This window comes from Podarcis cretensis (assembly GCF_951804945.1).
Source record: "Podarcis cretensis genome assembly, chromosome: 8".
NCBI lineage: Eukaryota > Metazoa > Chordata > Lepidosauria > Squamata > Lacertidae > Podarcis > Podarcis cretensis.
In genome coordinates, this window is record NC_137177.1 from 87427494 (window position 1) to 87445654 (window position 18161).

Consider the following 18161-nt stretch of genomic DNA (forward strand, 5'->3'; position numbering starts at 1 on the left):
TAATTTCGTGGCTGCTGTCACCTTTGACCTTGCTGGAGGATTATTCTTACTTAAATCCCCACCCCCACCCCTATTTCCAGGCAGAGGTCTGTGTCAGAGCAGGGTTTGTTTGTTTGTTTTTGCCCCAAACATTCCCTGCAAATACCCATTCTTTAAAGCTGAATCGGAGAAAACATCAATTTGGCTTTTCAGCGGATTGACGCTTGCTCTGAATGAGATTTAAAGGGTGGGTGTTCGCGGGGAAAGCTCTAGAGCAAAAAGAGGGTGGGCACTCAGACACGGAGCTTTAAATCGCAGTCTGTTCCTGTTGATAAGGGAAAATAGAAGGTGTTGCAATTCCCCCCCCCCTTGGTTTTAACACAGGAAAGAGGGGAGGAAAGGTAAGCCCTGAGAATCAGAAGCGTGACTGCATAGCTACCATGGCCAGCACCCCTTGATAGGTCTCTCCTCCATGAATTTGTCCAATTCTCTCTTAAACCACCACTGGCACCTGCAGTGCCATTGGCCTATGACAGTGGTCACTCCTAAGTTCAGTGACTTGAGTCTCAGAGCATTTCCAGACAGAAAAAAATAAGTCCTTTCCCACCTCTAGAGGGGAGGGGGCAGCATTTCTGTTTGGTGGGGGGGGCAGGGCAGGAAGAGCAGAAGTATTAACATTTTTCCTGTACTCAAACAACCGTTCCTGGCAAAATTCACCACTGCAGAACTACTCCATCAGGATCTCGTCTGAAGGAAGGAGAGCTCTCACGTTCCAGCTGTTCCCCTCCCACACACCCTGTGGCTTTATTGCATCGTTTTAATTGGTGCTTTTTGTTTTAATATTTTTATGCACACCATTTTGTGGTGTGCATGCAGGAAACACATTGTGTAAACAAACAAACCCGTTGCAAAGAAGCAGTGTTCTGCTCCAACACTGGACAGAGCGGGGGAGGAGGCAGTGTACACTGATATACAGTGTGGTGTAGTGGTTAGAGTGTTGGACTAGGACAGGCATGGCCAAACTCGGCCCTCCAGATGTTTTGAGACTACAATTCCCATCATCCCTGGCCACTGGTCCTGTGAGCTAAGAATGATGGGAGTTGTAGTCCCAAAACATCTGGAGGGCCGAGTTTGCCTATGCCTGCACTAGGGCCTGGGAAAGCAGGATTTGAATCCCCACTCAGCCATGAAGTTCACTGGATGACCTTTCGGGAGAACTATGTATGTCACCTTGATCTCCTTGCAGAAAAAGGTGGGATATAAATTCAATAAAATATTGGAAATATTTGTGAAATGATTTTGTGTGGACAACAGTGATTGGACAGGGTGTTGGGTGAGAAGCATGCGAGCTCTACATTGGGGAAGGGATGCTCAGTTTTAAACACCAGCTATTTCAGGAAAGAGTCCCAAAATTGGCTGCATATTGTTTCTGCAAGAGGAGCTTGAGACCTTTGACCTTGCTGCCTCCATGACCACCAATCAACAGCCCACCACTGGCACTTCTATACCACCAGGTGGAGTCACCTGATACAGTAAGATCATAAGCACATAAGAAGGGTTTGCTGGATCAGGCCCATAGGGGCCCATCTAGGGCAGCATTCTGTTCCCACAGTGCCTGACCAAATGCCCCAAAGGGAAACCCACAAGCAGGATTCGAGCACACAAGTACAGTGGTACCTTGGGTTACAGACGCTTCAGGTTACAGACGCTTCAGGTTACAGACTCCGCTAACCCAGAAATAGTACCTCGGGTTAAGAACTTTGCTTCAGGATGAGAACAAAAATATTGTAAATTGTATGATTGTTAAGAAAGATGTAAGATTAGCAAAAACATGGCTTCAACAAACTAGTTATAAAGAATATAAATTTAAATCTAATTGGAAGATGAAAAGATAAATTTTGGACAAGTAACATTTTATAATTAAGTCTCGATAAGAGAATGTTAAATCTTAAAATTTGAGATATTAATATTGAAAAATTATATTATATGAATTAAATTAAGTTAATAATTTGCTGGTAAAATTTATGAGTTTAGAAAGCAGGAACAAGGGTTGTGAGGAAGTCCAAAGATGAATATGAAATGTGGAATTTGGGGAAAGATTGTGTTATTACCTATGTATTTTATTGTTAAACTAAAATTTAATAAATATTATAAAAAAAAAGAGAGAGAGAGAGAGAACAGAAATCGTGCGGCGGCAGAGGGAGGCCCCATTAGCTAAAGTGGTGCTTCAGGTTAAGAACAGTTTCAGGTTAAGAACAGACCTCCAGAACAAATTAAGTTCTTAACCCAAGGTACCACTGTACTCTTCCCCTCCAGTGATCTCCAGCGAAGCATTGCTGCCTCCACAGCATAGCCATTGTGGCTAGGAGCTTTCTTTGCCATGAAGTTGTCTAATCCTCTTTTAAACCCATCTAAGGTGGAAGCCGTCACTGCCTCTTGTTCTGTGGGAGGGAGTTCTGTAGTTTAACCATGAGCTGTGTGAAGAAGTGCTGTTGCCATTCATTTTTGTTGTGTGCGGGAGAAATATGATTCCCCCTGCTCCTTCCTTCCCTGCCCCCCCCCCAACAACACACACACACAAGCACTTGGAAGAGAGCCATTATCTGAATGGTGTTCAGCAATGGTCTTCCCTCCCCCTTTAGGCAACTTTGGTACCCTTGTCTAGCACAGCTCATCCCTCATCTGGAAAAGCCCCCCCTTGAGCATAGCAGACTGTCTTGCAATGCACCTCTGATCAAATTGCTGGAAAGGAGTGGAGCCCAGCGTCCAGGGGACACGTGCTGAGAGACAATTTCATCCCATGTAGTACCTGCTCCTTTTCTTGTGTGACTGTCAGCGGAAGGCCAAGACAGAATTCAGAAGCCACTTCAGCCCTAGAGACCAACATGTCAGCACTGTGTGCTTGTCTAGCTATGAGGTTAGGCAGTTTTTCACCAGACACTTATGCAAGGCAGCATAGAAAAGTTGCAATGGCAAATGGTGGCAGAATATTATTTGTTTGTTTGTTTGTTGCATTGATATCCCGCCTTTTCCTCCAACACCTCTGTGAGGCAGGTTAGGCTGAGAGTGAACGATTGGCCCAAGATCACCCAGGAAGCTTCATATCTGAGTGGGGAATTTGTTGTTTTTTTATAATATTTTTTATTGATTTCCAATACAAATGTACAAAAATTCCATGTCCCAGTTTTCACAGAATATCTCTTTTTGAACTTCCTTCAGCTTCTCTGTTAATCATCCATATTTAATCTTTAGTTACGCATTCCCTAAATTTTATATTGTCATTAATATACCCTCCTACATCTATTTCTTTTTAGCAATACTTCTCAATTTTCACAGTGCTTCTTGAAACCCCACTAGCGTTATCTGTCCATCACTTAAGCTTTTCAGATATTCTACAAATTTCCCCCAGTCCTCGAAGAACTTTTGGTCTCGAAGATATCTAATCTTCCCAGTTAATTTGTCCAATTCTGCATAGTCTGTCAGTTTCATTCTCCATTCTTCAATCGGCGGTAGTTCCTCCTGTTTCCATTTCTGAGTGGAGATTTGAACCCTGATCTCCCAGGCCCTAGTCCGACACTCTAACCACACCACCACACTGGTTGCTTTGACTTTATCACCACCAAACAACACTCTTAGAAGGAGCTGACACCAAGCTCAGTCAGGATACAAAACAGGCCTCCCTCTAGGCTTGGGATACACAAAACAAGGAAGCAGCTTCAGCAAGCAGCAGCAACCTTGATCGTTAACAGAATCATCCATGAGAGGGATGGGAAAAGTCACCCACCCAGTAAAAGGCAAAAGATTTATACGATCTGAAGAGAAACCAGAGTATTGGTGCCAATTGGTGCCAAAGAAGGACAGAACTTTTTTTATGTATGCCACAACAGCAGCAAGAATACTTATTGCAAAATACTGGAAGACACAAGATCTACCCACTCTGGAAGAATGGCAGATGAAGGTGATGGACTATATGGGACTGGCAGAAATGACCGGCAGAATCCGGGACCAGGGAAAAGAGTCGGCGGAAGAAGACTGGAAGAAATTTAAAGACTATTTACAGAAATATTGTAAAATTAATGAATGCTAGAATGATGTTGGACAGAAATTAAGTGGTTTCCAGCTGTAATGCTTAAGAGATAGGGGGGGGGAAAGGTTTAGAAATAAGTAAAAACTAATGGTGAGGATTTGCTGAACTAACAATGTGAATTGGAATACAAGAAAGGGAGGTATGAGGAGGTCTGGAAAATAAGTTAAAAGAAAATAAGTAATGGAAATTCTATGTGGTTTTTTTTAAAATTATTTTTGTATTTTTGTTATTTTTTCTTTTTATTTAACATTGTAGTATTTTTTGAAAACTTTAATAAATATTCTATAAAAAAAAAAGTCACCCACCCAGGATGTTCATCCACCAAACTGCCACAGGTCCCACTCATGATAATCCAGCCCAGATGAGACCACTATATCCCAAGGTATCAAGAGAAAACTAAATCTAGCAACAAAACAGTAGGAACCATATTTACTGCAACTGCAGTCAAGAGCACCCAGCTCAAGATACTCCACTTGGTTAAGACATGGTGATCCATCTGTCCTGTTTCAGTTCCTGTTTCCAGAATATGCTTCCATTCAGGGATAATTTAATCCAAGCCATGGACACAAAGCTCACAGTGCTATAGGAATCCCCCAAGGGTCGTTCCAGGAGACCTAGCCCCTAAATCCCATGCCCTGCATCGAGAAAGGGGCCTGCAAACCACGTTTTGCCCCCTAACCAGGAAGAGAAGGGCAACTTCCCCATTCCCACTGGGATCTCTCTCCTTTCACATGATGCCTGAGCCCATCCCACTTTAAAAAGATCAGCTTCTTCCTCGTTTTGTGACCCTGTTCAGAAGCCAGCCTAAAGACATCCGTGGAATTGATGTCCTGTCAGTTCACAACGAGACACTCTCCATGGATTTTGGACCTGCTCTGCATTGGTGATCCAGGACCCAGCTTGTGCAAAAAACAAAAAAACCAATGCCTTTCCCTGCCAAATCTTCTGGACACCCAAGTTATCCCAGGCACCTATTGATGTCTGTGGTCAGCCAGCAAACAGAAAGCAGATCTGGAAATCTAATCATGCAGTTTGTCTGGGTGCCAAACTCCTGTTCCAAAGGTTGCATTTGTAATTGGTTTGCCCCCTGCCTGGATCACCTGTCCTAGTGCCAGCCCACACCTTGCTGCTGTATCAAGAGAAGAAGAAATCCCACACACGCCTCCAGAAGACGGAATACCTCCCCCCCCCCCAACAACAAAGAAAGCCAGAAATGCTCGCTGCCAGCTAGTCAAGGCTGTACGCTCTCCTCCAAACCCACAGCAGGCCTTTTTCTTTAAAAGTCATATGTGAGGCAACACACACAGAGGACAGCAGATTTGTGGAGCTGGGCTGTTGGTTCTGCTGACAAGTTCCAGCTTTCTTTATCATACAAAGGAAACGGTTTCAGTTGCACGCCACTCTTGAAAGGTAGAGCAAACCAGCTGTGGCTTTGCAACTCAACCTCAACTCCCAGAATCAGACCACAAGAGAGCAGCTTTATTCACCAAGCTGGCTGACACCTTCCAGATGTTTTGGACTACAACTCTCACCACCACCCCCAGCCAGTGCAGTGACTCTCCCATCCGTTGAAGCATCACACAGCTGTAGGTTTGTTAGGACACCAAGGGAAGTTGCATAGGAACACAGAAAGCTGCCTTATAGTGAGTCAGACCATTGGTCCATTTTGCTCAGTATTGTCTACACCAACTGGCAGCTGCTCTCCAGGATTTCCAGCAGGGGATCTCTCCCAGCCCCTTCTAGAGATGCTGGCAAGGATCTCCACATGCAAGGCAGATGTTCTACCACTGAGCTACAGCCCTTCCCCAACACAGCAGGAGGTTGTTGGAGAGTATTCCAGGTGAAAGGAAGGAGGTCGGCAGTCTAGATCCAGCTGGGTGGGTGGGTGGGGGGTCCAATGGACCCTGGACCTCATCATCAGCCCTGCTGGTCATTGCTGTTGCCAACGGCCCAATCCTGGCCACCATCTCCTTACACTGTGTTGTTTGCATACACACACATTTGTGCAGAGAAAGACAACATGACGACTGGGGTCAGTCTCAGCCTCCGAAAGCATTGCATTTGACAAGGGCAGTGGAAAGAGAAGAGGCAGAGGTGGGGAAAGGCTGGGGGGCTCAGCAGGCCCGAAATGAGTATCACGCACCCTTCCTCCATTGAGAATGGAGGCTCTCTCTGTGACAGCACCAGTCACTAGCCCAAGCGGGAAATGGGGAGTGGCCAGGTTTTGGCAGGGGGGCAGGCGTGAGCTGCATCCCCCAGTGGGGCGAGGATTGTTCTCTCATGCCCAGTTACAGCCAGGATGCCCAGAGAGGGCAAAGATTGGTCAGTGGGCTCCTGGGGCCCCTGCGCCTGTTCCAGCTGGTCTTCTGCCACAGACCTTTGCGAGGCTGGACCTTCTCTTGAGGAAGACCCTTCCTTTCCCTTCCCCTCTCTGGTTCTGCACAGACATCTGGCATTCTGGGGGTGGGCAAGTGCGTAGCTCCCACTGAGGTCATTTTCTAGTCCAGCAAAGCACTTAAGGCGGTTCTCTTCACGAGGCGCTGGCCACCCGCAGCCTGGTGTCAGCATTTGGGGAGAGATGGAGGTGATACTGTTTCTCTCCCCTCATATATATGGGCGGGTGGGCAGGAGACACCCCCCTCTCCGTTGCCCTGGCCTATTTCTCCAACTCGCCCTTCAGGACACCCCCGCCCGCCCGCCCCTCAACCTAGGACTCGACCTGGGGCAACCCCAGGAGACTGGCCTCTCAGTACCCTCCAGCAGGCGGGCGAAGCGGACTTTTATGCCCCTCAGCTTGTAAACCAGGGAGGTTGATTCCTCCAGACAAAAAGAGAGGACGCCCCCCGCCAACCCTCCCACCCCCACAGCTCCGGTTGGCCTGGAAAGACAAAGATGACAATGTCGCCCGCACCCCCGCGCTCTCCTTCTTTCAACTAAACTTTCGGCGGGGGCTCTCCAAGCCGACCTTGGCGGCGGGGAAGCAGCTCCGATCAGAAGCGCTGCGGTGAAGCAGCCGACCCCCCCCCCCATCCCCCCGCCAGCCATGTCCCATTTCCTGCCGCGCTCCCAGCTGGCAAAGGCAGCGCTGCCCCCCACCAGCTGAGACGCCCCCTGCCAGGCAGATGCGCCCCTCCAACACACACCCGTCCTCCCTTCACACAAGAAGACCCACCAAGGCGCCCCTGTTCCAGTCTTCCCCCACCCCGCTCTCAGTCCAGGCTGGGGCGCCCCTCCGCCTCGCCGTCCAGGGTCCAACCTTCCCGGCGCACCTGCTCGGTCACTTACCCAGGCAGAGGAAGAGGCAGAGCACGCCGGCGGCGATCATGGCAGGCAAATCGTCCCCGGGACCGGCGGCGGCTCCGCCAAGGCAGCAGCAGCAGCAGCAGCTCCCGCGCTCCGTGCGCTCTCACGGCTCCGTCCGCCCGTCCTGCCGCCGCCGCCGCCGCCCTGCTCCTCAGTCCCCGCGAGGCGGAGGCGCCGTCCGCCGCTCCGCCGGCAGCATCTCGCCTGCCTGTCTCTTCCACGACGACGGAGCGGAGCTCAGAGCGGAGGCTCCATGCCGCGCCGCCTCTCCGCGCTCTCCGCCTGCCCGACGACGAGAGCGAGGACGGCGCTCGGCTCGCTCTGGCGGCCGCGGGAAGCAGCCGCAAAAGTGGCCGGCAGGAGGCGGAGGAGGCGGAGCTGTCCGCGGTGCTTCGCCCGGCCTCCGCGCCCGCTCCTCGGCAGCCTCTCCGCAGCCCGCCGGAGCCCAGACGTGCAGAGCTCTCCCCCGGCGGAGGCGCGGGCGGGCGGGGACCTTTTGAGGCGGAGGGGAGGCCCTTGGTGGCTCCGCCAGGGAGGGAGCGAGGGCGGGGCACAGCCTCGCCCGGGCGCGCCGTCCAACTTGGCCCTGAAGACGCGCCGCCCGGGATGCCGCTACCTTCTGCCCCAGCAGCAGCGGCGGCGGCGGCGATGCCTCCCCTCCGAGTAGCGGCGCAAGGGAGGCGGCGAGAGGCGGATGCAGCGCGGCGAGGAGTCGTCGGATCGCGCGCCGTCGAGCCTCGCTTTCGCAGGACCTACCTGACCTCCCACCCCACCTCCCCGGGACGTCTCCGGGGACGTGGAGCAGCCGCCCCAAACCAAGATCGTGCCTGGCGGTGGCGTCCTGCCGCGCTGGCGCCAAAGGGCCCCGAGAGCATCTCAAGCGTGCCAGGCAAAGGAACGCCCAAGGGCCTCTGTGTGCGTGCAGAGTGCGTTTCCCTGCCAGCTGATTTCACGCAGCCTGCTCTCCAAAGCTCTCCACGTTCGTTTTTAGGAATGCTGTCTTTGCATTCATATCCCACCATTTCCTCCATGGAGTTCAGTTTGGTGCACCCGGTTTTCCTCCGCCTCCCCGTTTTATCCGCACAACAACCCTGTGAGGTAGGTTAGGCTGAAGGTCAGTGACTGGCCGGCGTCACCCAGTGAGCTTCAGGGCTGAGTGGAGGGTTTGAATCCTGGTCTCTCCTAAGATCTAGTCTAGCACTCTAACCACTACACCACATTGACGCTCTAGTTTCTGATTTTGTGCCTTCCTTCCAGGCAGCATTGAGCTCCCTCCCCCGCCCCTGGAAAGCAGCTAGGGGAGACACCTACTGACCCCAGCAAAGAGGCATTTAAGGGTCTTGGAGTTTGCTTAGACCTTGGAGGTCATCCCCGTGCAGGATCTCACAACTGCATCCTCCACCACCTCATAAGGAACTCTGGCCTGTCCCATCAGTTCAACAACCTTCCTGTTGGAAAGTTTGCCTCAGGTAGAGGATCTTCTCTTTTCTAGATCTTGCCTCACTCCCTTGCCCATTCTCTCTAAAAAGAGGGGTGTCTGCGTGGAGAGGGGGAGAGAGTGCAGATTTGGGAAGAAGTGGGCCTACTGGTAGGGAGATGGTTCTGAGAGAGGCCTTTTCAGCCTCCTCTAAGTCACCTGGCACCCCTAGCTGAGAAATCTGGACATAGGTAGCCCTACAGATGCATGAGTGTCTCCCAGCAGACTGGTGAGCAGCTGCTCTGCTCTGGGGGCTCTCAGGTGGCCAGACACCCTCAGCTGAGACAGGGCCATGATTCTGCCCAGCCTGCAAACCACTGGGCCTTTCTCCCCTGACCTTTCTGGGTGGCTCATTTCTCCAGGCCTTAGAATCAAAGAATGACAGAGTTGGAAGGGCCACCGAGGGTCAGCTAGCAATGCAGGAATCCAGCTGTATCCCTGGGGACAGAATGCGACAACCAAAGAGGCTAGTTTTGCCCCACCATCTCTTTCCTCCTGTGCTTCTTAGATGGGTCTCCCGGCCACCATCCTTGGAGGGGGCTCTGAGCTCCCACTGCTGCTCCTGCTTTCCCAACCTGCCTGGGTCTGTGGAATATACTTGGAGTCGAGAGTGGATTTCATGCTCTTTATTCAGCTCATAGTGGTGAGGAGGAATGGAAGCTCCCCCAGAATGTCTGCTTTATATACATTATTTACACAATGGGCCCCACATGATTGGCTAATTCTGGGATTCTCCTGTAGGCCAATCAGGTTGCGGATTCCCTTCCACCTAGAGCTGGATTGGGTGGCTCCTGTGGACCAATCAGACTGCTGCATTCTGAATCCTGTTCAACTTAGTACATAACACCCTGTGTGACATTGAGGCTGATTTTGCCCCTGGGGCCATCCTGCATCTTGCAGGAGATCCTGCTGACTTTCTCCCCACTTCCCACAAGAATTCTTGCCCAGGTGCCAAGATGATGGGGCAGACACAGCAGCCTCTGTCCCTTCTTGGAGCTGGCTAGGACAGAAAGGGGAGGGGAAGGGGCAGAACACCTGCCATGCATGCAAAAGGTTCCAGGTTCAATCCCTGGCATCACCAGGTAGGGTTTGGAGAGACCCCTGAATCTGAAACCCTGAAGAGCTGCTGGTGGTCAGTGTAGACCATACTGAGCAAGATGAACCAATGGTCTGACTCCATATAGGGGATGAGTCCGCCTATCGGGACGAGGTGGAGCGGCTCTGTGTTTGGTGTGGAGAGAACAATCTGGCTCTTAATACAGCTAAGACCAAGGAATTGGTGATGGATTACAGGACAAAAAAGGCGGTCATTCAGCCCTTGTATATCAACGGGGAACGGGTGGAGAGGGTGGCGGAATTCAGGTTTTTGGGAGTGACTATCGATCAGGGCATGACTTGGAGCGCAAATACCACTGCTCTGGTGAAGAAGGCTCAGCAGAGAATTTATTTCCTCAGACTTTTAAAGAAGAACAATCTGAGTGAGAAACTGCTGGTGTCCTTCTACCGAGGCTCCATAGAGAGCATTCTCACATACTGTATTTGTGCTTGGTTCTCCAGTTGTACAGCTAGGGAGAAGAAGGTGCTCCAGAAGGTCATAACCACAGCCCAAAGGATTATTGGTCATCCTCTCCCATCTTTGGAAGAACTGTACGGTTCCCGTTGTCTTAGGAAAGCAAACAACATCCTGCAGGATGCATCTCACCCGGGATACAGTCTGTTTGCACTACTGCCTTCTGGCAGGAGATATAGAAACATCAAGTCAAGGACAAATAGACTGAAAAATAGTTTCTATCCAAGAGCTGTGGCCTTTTTGAATGCTGTAACTCGATAGTGTGACCTGGGAGTTTGATGGGTGTGGGTGTGGGTGTGGCTGGAATGTGGTTTGTTTGGTTGTTGTTGCTGTTTTGCTTTTGTTGTTTTTTTAAGGGATGACATCCAATTTCGTTGCACTGTGCAATGTTGCACTTGTGTAATGACAATAAAGAATCTATCTATCTATCTATCTATAAGACAGATTCCTATGTTCCGAGCACAAGGTATTCCATTTGTGTGAGAGAGAGAGAGAGAAAGAGGGGGGGGGAGAGAGAAATTAATTGTTGTTGTTTTTGTTGTTTGTTTGTTTGTTTGTTTATACCCTGCCCATCTGGCTGGGTTTCCCCAGCCACTCTAGGGGGCTCCCAACAGAATATTAAAAGCACGATAAAACATCAAACATTTAAAGTTCCATAAACAGGGTTGCCTTCAGATGTCTCCTAAAAGTCAGATAGTTTTTTATTTCCTTAACATCTGATGGGAGGATGTTCCACAGGACGGGCACCACTACAGAGAAGGCCCTCTACCTGGTTCCATGTAACTTTGCTTCTTGCAGCGAGGGAACCACCAGAAGGCCCTCGGAGCTGGACCTCAGTGTCCGGGCTGAACAATGGGGGTGGAGACACTCCTTCATGTATACTGGGCCGAGGCCATTTAGGGTTTTAAAGGTCAGCACCAACACTTTGAATTGTGCTTGGAAACATACTGGGAGCCAATACAGTGGTACCTCGAGTTACAGATGCTTCAGGTTACAGACGCTTCAGGTTACAGACTCCGCTAACCCAGAAATAGCACCTCAGGTTAAGAACTTTGCTTCAGGATGAGAACAGAAATCGCACGGCGGCGGCGCGGCAGCAGTGGGAAGCCCTATTAGCTAAAGTGGTGCTTCAGGTTAAGAACAGTTTCAGGTTAAGAACAGACCTCCAGAACGAATTAAGTTCTTAACCCGAGGTACCACTGTATAGGTCTTTCAGGACCGGTGTTATATGGTCCTGGCGGCCACTCCCAGTCATCAGTCTCACTGCTGCATTCTGGATTAATTGCAGTTTCTGGGTCACTTTCAAAGGTTGCCCCACACAGAGCGTATTGCAGTAGTCCAAGTGGGAGATAACCAGAGCATGCACCACTCTGGAGAGACACTCTGCGGGCAGGTAGGGTCTCAGCCTGCATATCAGATGGAGCTGGTAGACAACTGCCCTGGACACAAAGTCAGGAGTCAGGAATGTGGGAGGAAAGGAATCAATGGTACAATGCTTGGCTGAAAGGGATAGAGGGAGGGCAGAACTGGAGCACCCTTAAAATTAGCCCTGCTCAAAGTAAATCAGCCCCACATGACCAAGCAGGCTTATGGGGCCACCCACTGGAAAGCTGAAATAGTGGAAGGAGGTTGTCATGTCCCCAAAGGAAATTCCCAGCAGGGTGAAATTTCTCAACTGTCATGGAGGTAGCATACTGGTGGACACTTCTTAAAACACACAACACAGTTTTGCAAAAACTTAAGTCAAACAAAATTTTGATCTTTCATGCAAGGCTTTCTTTCTTTCTTTTGCTGCCTCATGGAGTGAGGGAGCTTTGTTCTTTCTCTCTCTACTTTGCAGGGGAAATATAACTAAAGGTTCAGAATTCGTTTTTTATTTTCTTTTGTTTAATTTTCATCAACTGATGAACAAAAAAAGTGCAGAGATAACGGGAGGCAGTGGGAGACAGGAGTGCCTGGTGTGCTCTGGTCCAGGGGGTCACGAAGAGTCGGACACGACTAAATGACTAGACAACAACAACAACAAGGCAGCACGCTCCACTCCTCCAAGGACAAAAATGCATGTTTTCCCCCATTGCAGGGTTTCTTCCCTTGCTTAAAACATTGCGAACAGACTTCCCTCCTCACGATTCCAGAACCACACACAGCAGGGTTGCATGTGGAGGCAAGAGATCAACGCTGCCTCCCACCGTCGTGCTGGATTAGGTCAACTGCAAGGGAAGCACTAAAAATAAATGTGGTGTTTGTTTTCCTTTCCATCTTTCCAATTAGGAAGGTCCTAATTTGGCAGCAGCTGCTTCTGCTGTGGTTCCCCCGGCTCTGGCCTTCATGGAAAAAAAAGAGAGATTGGAAAAGGCCCCTTCAGCCTGCAGCTTTTAACTGATGTGGGCTAAGCCATTGCTGCTGCCTTTGGGCCAGAGCTTCCTTTGGAAGCCTGCTGAGATATCCTTCTTTACGCAGAGAAGATCTAGAACAGGGTGGTCCAACTTTTCACACCAAGTATGCCGAAAGAACACTTGGACACGGAACCCGTGGGTTGCACGCTGCCTTGCAGTGGGGTGGGGAGCGAGGCTGAAATTTGATGCCCCCCCAGCCTTCATTCTGCCTTCCCAAGCTTCCCTCCCACATCCTTCCCAAAGCTAAAAGGTACCATTAGGTCCAGCCGTGGACGACTCTGGGATTACGCGCTCATCTCGCTCTATAGGTCGAGGGAGCCGGCGTTTGTCCGCAAACAGTTTCCGGGTCATGTGGCCAGCATGACTAAGCCGCTTCTGGAGAAACCAGAGCAGCGCACGGAAACGCCGTTTACCTTCCCGCCGGAGTGGTACATATTTATCTACTTGCACTTTGATGTGCTTTTGAACTGCTAGGTTGGCAGGAGCTGGGACCGAACAATGGGAGCTCACCCCATTGCGGAGATTCGAACCGCTGACCTTCTGATCGGCAAGCCTTAGGCTCAGTGGTTTAGACCACAGCGCCACCCGCGTCCCCACATCCTTCCCTCCCACATCCTTCCCAAAGCTAGGAAAGCACTAACTAGGCCATGGGTAGGCAAACTAAGGCCAGGGGGCCGGATCCAGCCCAGTCGCCTTCTCAATCCGGCCTGCGGATGGTCCAGGAATCAGCATGTTTTTACATGAGTAGAATGTGTCCTTTTATTTAAAATGCATTTCTGGGTTATTTGTGGGGCATAGGAATTCGTTCTTTTTCCCCCTTCAAAATATAGTCCGGCCCCCCACAAGGTCTGAGGGACAGTGAACCGGCCCCCTGCTGGAAAAGTTTGCTGACCCCTGAACTAGGCTTTGGGAAGGAGGTGGGAGGACTCTAGGACCCTATCAATGCCTTGTGTCTCCTTCCCAAAGCCCAGCTCCTCGCTTACCTCACTTTGGGAAGGCAGTGTAAGGGTTGCCGGGTGGCGGGGGGTGCATCAAAAATTGCTGAGGACCACAAAAAAGGTCTTGAGGGCCACATCAGGCCCTTGGGCCATGTATTGAACCACCCTGAGTTAGAAGCAAGTTGCACATGGAGAGGTCCCAGTATTTCTGTGTTGCAGGACAAGGAAATACCGTATTTTTTGCTCTATAAGACTCACTTTTTCCCTCCTAAAAAGTAAGGGGGAATGTGTCTGTGTCTTATGGAGCAAATGCAGGCTGCGCAGCTATCCCAGAAGCCAGAACAGCAAGAGGGATCGCTGCTTTCGCTGCACAGCGATCCCTCTTGCTGTTCTGGCTTCTGGGATTCAGAATATTTTTTTTCTTGTTTTCCTCCTCAAAAAACTAGGTGCGTCTTATGATCCGGTGAGGTGCGTCTTATGGTCTGGTGCGTCTTATAGAGCGAGAAATATGGTACTTCCTGCCTGAAGCCCCAAAGGCCCATCACCAGAATAAAGAATGCTGAGCTGGGCAGATCAATGGCCTGACTCAGGACAAAGCAGCTCCCTCTCTTTCCAGCACAGAGTGGTTGGTTTCTGGCTATTTCAGGGCGACCGTATGACTCGTCAATTCAGTGCTATTCCATACTTGGCTATGTACACATTAGTGGCTGAAAACGCAGCAAGTCCTTTCCTGGGCTTCAAGTTGTGTTTTCATGTCACTGTACACACCAGAGAGAGGAGTCTCCACCCAATGTGCACCTTTCTGTATTTCCTGCCTCCACATTACTCGCCCCACCCCTACCTGTGTCATTTGCACATTTTCAATGGCTGTCTCAAATGTTCACACCTCAGCTTTGTGGGATGTGAAACACAAGAGCAGTCAAAAAAAGTAAGATACCTAGGGGTAAACATAACAGCGAAGAACAGGAACTTATTTAAAGATAATTATGAAAAATGTTGGTCTGAAATTAAAAGGGATCTAGATGTTTGGTCAAGATTGAAACTTTCCTTGACAGGACGTATTGCTGCTATTAAGATGAATGTATTGCCAAAAATGTTGTTTTTGTTTCCAACTTTGCAGATTGTGGACAAAATGGAGTGTTTTGGGAGGTGGCAGAGAGATATTTCAAAATTTGTCTGGCAGGGCAAAAAGCCCAGAATTAAGTTTAAGATATTAACTGATGCTAAAGAAAGAGGGGGCTTTGCCCTGCCAGACTTAAAGTTGTATTATGAATCAGCAGCTTTCTGCTGGTTGAAAGACTGGCTACTTCTTGAGAACACTGATGTTTTAGATTTGGAAGGATTCAACAATGTGTTTGGGTGGCATGCATATCTGTGGTATGACAAGGCTAAAATACATAAGAATTTCAAGAACCATGTTGTCAGAAAAGCAGTATTTAATGTCTGGTTGAAATATAAAGACTTATTGGAAAACAAGACCCCAAGGTGGTTATCACCAATGGAGGCTAAGGCCTTGAAAAAACTCAATATGGAGGCCAAATGGCCGAAATATTGGGAAATAATAGAAAAAGATGGAGATAACTGGAGGTTGCAGAGTATGGAGAAAATAAAAGATAAAGTGCGAGATTGGCTACATTATGCTCAGATTAAAGAAGTTTTTAAGTTGGACAAAAAGGTAGGATTCCAGGTGGAAAAATCAAAGTTAGAAACAGAATTGTTAGAACCCAGCTCTAAGATACTTTCAAGAATGTATAATTTGCTGTTAAAATGGAATACACAGGATGAAACGGTCAAATCAGCCATGATAAAATGGGCACAGGACATAGGGTACAACATCATGTTTGCTGACTGGGAAAAGTTATGGACCACAGGTTTGAGATTTACGGTATGTAATGCCTTGAAAGAAAATATTATGAAAATGATATACAGGTGGTACATGACCCCAGTCAAGCTTGCAAAGATATACCATGTGTCTGATAATAAATGTTGGAAGTGTAAAGAAGCTGAAGGAACATTCTTTCATCTCTGGTGGACTTGCCCTAGAGTGAAGGTTTTCTGGGAAATGATTTATAATGAACTGAAAAAGGTATTTAAGTATACCTTCCTTAAGAAACCAGAGGCCTTTCTCTTGGGCATTGTTGGTCAGAGTGTGCAAAAGAAGGATCGAACCTTTTTTATGTACGCTACAACAGCAGCAAGGATACTCATCGCTAAAAGCTGGAAAACTCAAGAATTACCCACACTGGAAGAATGGCAGATGCAACTGATAGACTATATGGAACTGGCGGAGATGACTGGCAGAATACGAGACCTAGGAGAAGAACTGGTGGAGGAAGATTGGAAGAAATTCAAGGACTATCTACAAAAATATTGTAAATTGTATGATTGTTAAGAAAGATGTAAGATTAGCAAAAACATGGCTTCAACAAACTAGTTATAAAGAATATAAATTTAAATTTAATTGGAAGATGAAAAGATAAATCTTGGATAAGTAACATTTTATAATTAAGTTTCAATAAGAGTATGTTAAATCTTAAAATTTGAGATATTAATATTGAAAAATTATATTATATGAATTAAACCAAGTTAATAATTTGCTGGTAAAATTTATGAGTTTAGAAAGCAGGAACAAGGGTTGTGAGGAAGTCCAAAGATGAATATGAAATGTGGATTTTGGAAAAGATTGTGTTATTATCTATGTATTTTATTGTTAAACTAAAATTTAATAAATATTATAAAAAGAAAAAAGAAACACAAGAGCAGTCAAGTACAACATTCCTAGAGTGAACATGTTTACACATGGGGAGGAATGTTTGTCCAGCCAGCTGGTAAACTTCCTGTGTCCTTCTGGGCTGGGACAGACTTCCTCTGCATGTGACTAGAGGTGGGCGTGGCCTCACCTGTGCAGGTAACGACAAAAGCGCAGGGCAGGGCAGCCATCTCTCTCTTTCACTACATGCATTGAAGAAGCAACATCTGCTTAACCAAAGATGCTCTCTTGGCTCCAACCAAGAGAGGACAAAGGGACTGTCTCCTTATGAGATAGTTTCCAGGTGTATGTTACTTCTCTAAGCTAAGTCTGCCTTCCGGGATCCTATTGTGAACAGAATAATATGTGAGTAAACCTTTTTATACTTTTATAGAAGACTGTGTTGTGTCTTACCTTTTATGAGGGAATAAGGGGAAAATACCAGAACAGTTATTATAGAGGCTTTAGCGAGCCTCAGCAAACACATCCGCTGCAAGTTTAAAAAAGGGGGAATGTTACTCTGCTAAATTGTGGAACTTGTTAACACAAGTTGGAAAAGGATATAATCAGACAAGATATCCTCTCCTGCATCCCTGAACATTCCCACAAGCTTAACTGAAAAGTGAATGTGGCTCAAGTTTTCCTTTTGGACTGAAGTTGGTTGGAGGGCAAAGACCCATACGGAAGCATTTTTCAAGAAACAACAGGATAGCTCTTTTATTATTGTGAAAATGCGGGGGGGAGGTTGCCAAATTTGGTCCTTGCTCAGGGCGCCATATTGCTAAAGTTAAACCCTGCACACTTTGGCCTGATCCAGCAGTTTCTTCTCATGTACTTAAAAAAAGGTAAAGGGACCCCTGACCATTAAGTCCAGTCATGGCCGACTCTGGGGTTGTGGCGCTCGTCTCGCTTTATTGGCCGAGGGAGCCGGCGTACAGCTTCCGGGTCATGTGGCCAGAATGACTAAGCCGCTTCTGGCAAACCAGAGCAGCGCACGGAAATGCCATTTACCTTCCCGCTGGAGTGGTACCTATTTATCTACTTGTGCTTTGATGTGCTTTCGAACTGCTAGGTTGGCAGGAGCAGGGACAGAGCAACGGGAGTTCACCCCGTCATGGGGATTCGAACCGCCGACCTTCTGATCGGCAAGCCCTAGGCTCTCTAGTTTAACCCACAGCACCACCCCCATCCCTTTTTCTCATGTACTTACAAGGAATCAAAAGCCAGGAGTGGAAGCATGCTGGAGTCATGTGTACACAGCCCGCATCTCAACTCTTTTCCTGGATCTCCTCCACAAAGCTTCCAGGCAGTATTTTTACCTTTCCTTCAAGCTGGGAGGCAACAGAAGCTCCAGGGAGGAGAGAGATCCATTATTCATTATTATAACAAAAGCCTTGGACTGATTTCTTTCCTCCACTAACACAGACAAAAGTGTTCAAAATCTATTATCACAGAGTCTGCTCTGGTGGGTCGCTTTGGCCTGATAAAGACGTCACTTTAATAAGGATTTTGTTTTGTTTTCCCCCCCTTGTGGGCCAACATAACTATTTTTAGTTTATGTGTGACCGGAAAACATTGTGTCTGGGATTTATTCTGAAGCAAAGTATGTTTGAATCTGGCCAGAGTGGAAGGACCAAGTTTTCCCATTTGGCAGTGGAAATT

General features: G+C 48.3%; 1 protein-coding gene across 2 annotated transcripts in view; it reads right to left on the reverse strand.

The window, feature by feature from the left end:
• The window catches only part of GFRA2 (GDNF family receptor alpha 2), a 432056-nt gene extending 424565 nt beyond the window's left edge, over positions 1-7491 (reverse strand). For both annotated transcript variants that reach the window (XM_079987537.1, XM_079987536.1), the window contains exon 1: positions 7352-7491. In XM_079987537.1, coding sequence (XP_079843663.1) covers positions 7352-7391 — 40 coding nt within the window. In that variant the 5' untranslated portion in view covers positions 7392-7491. The remainder of the gene's footprint in view (positions 1-7351) is intronic.
• Between the last annotated feature and the right edge of the window lie 10670 nt (positions 7492-18161).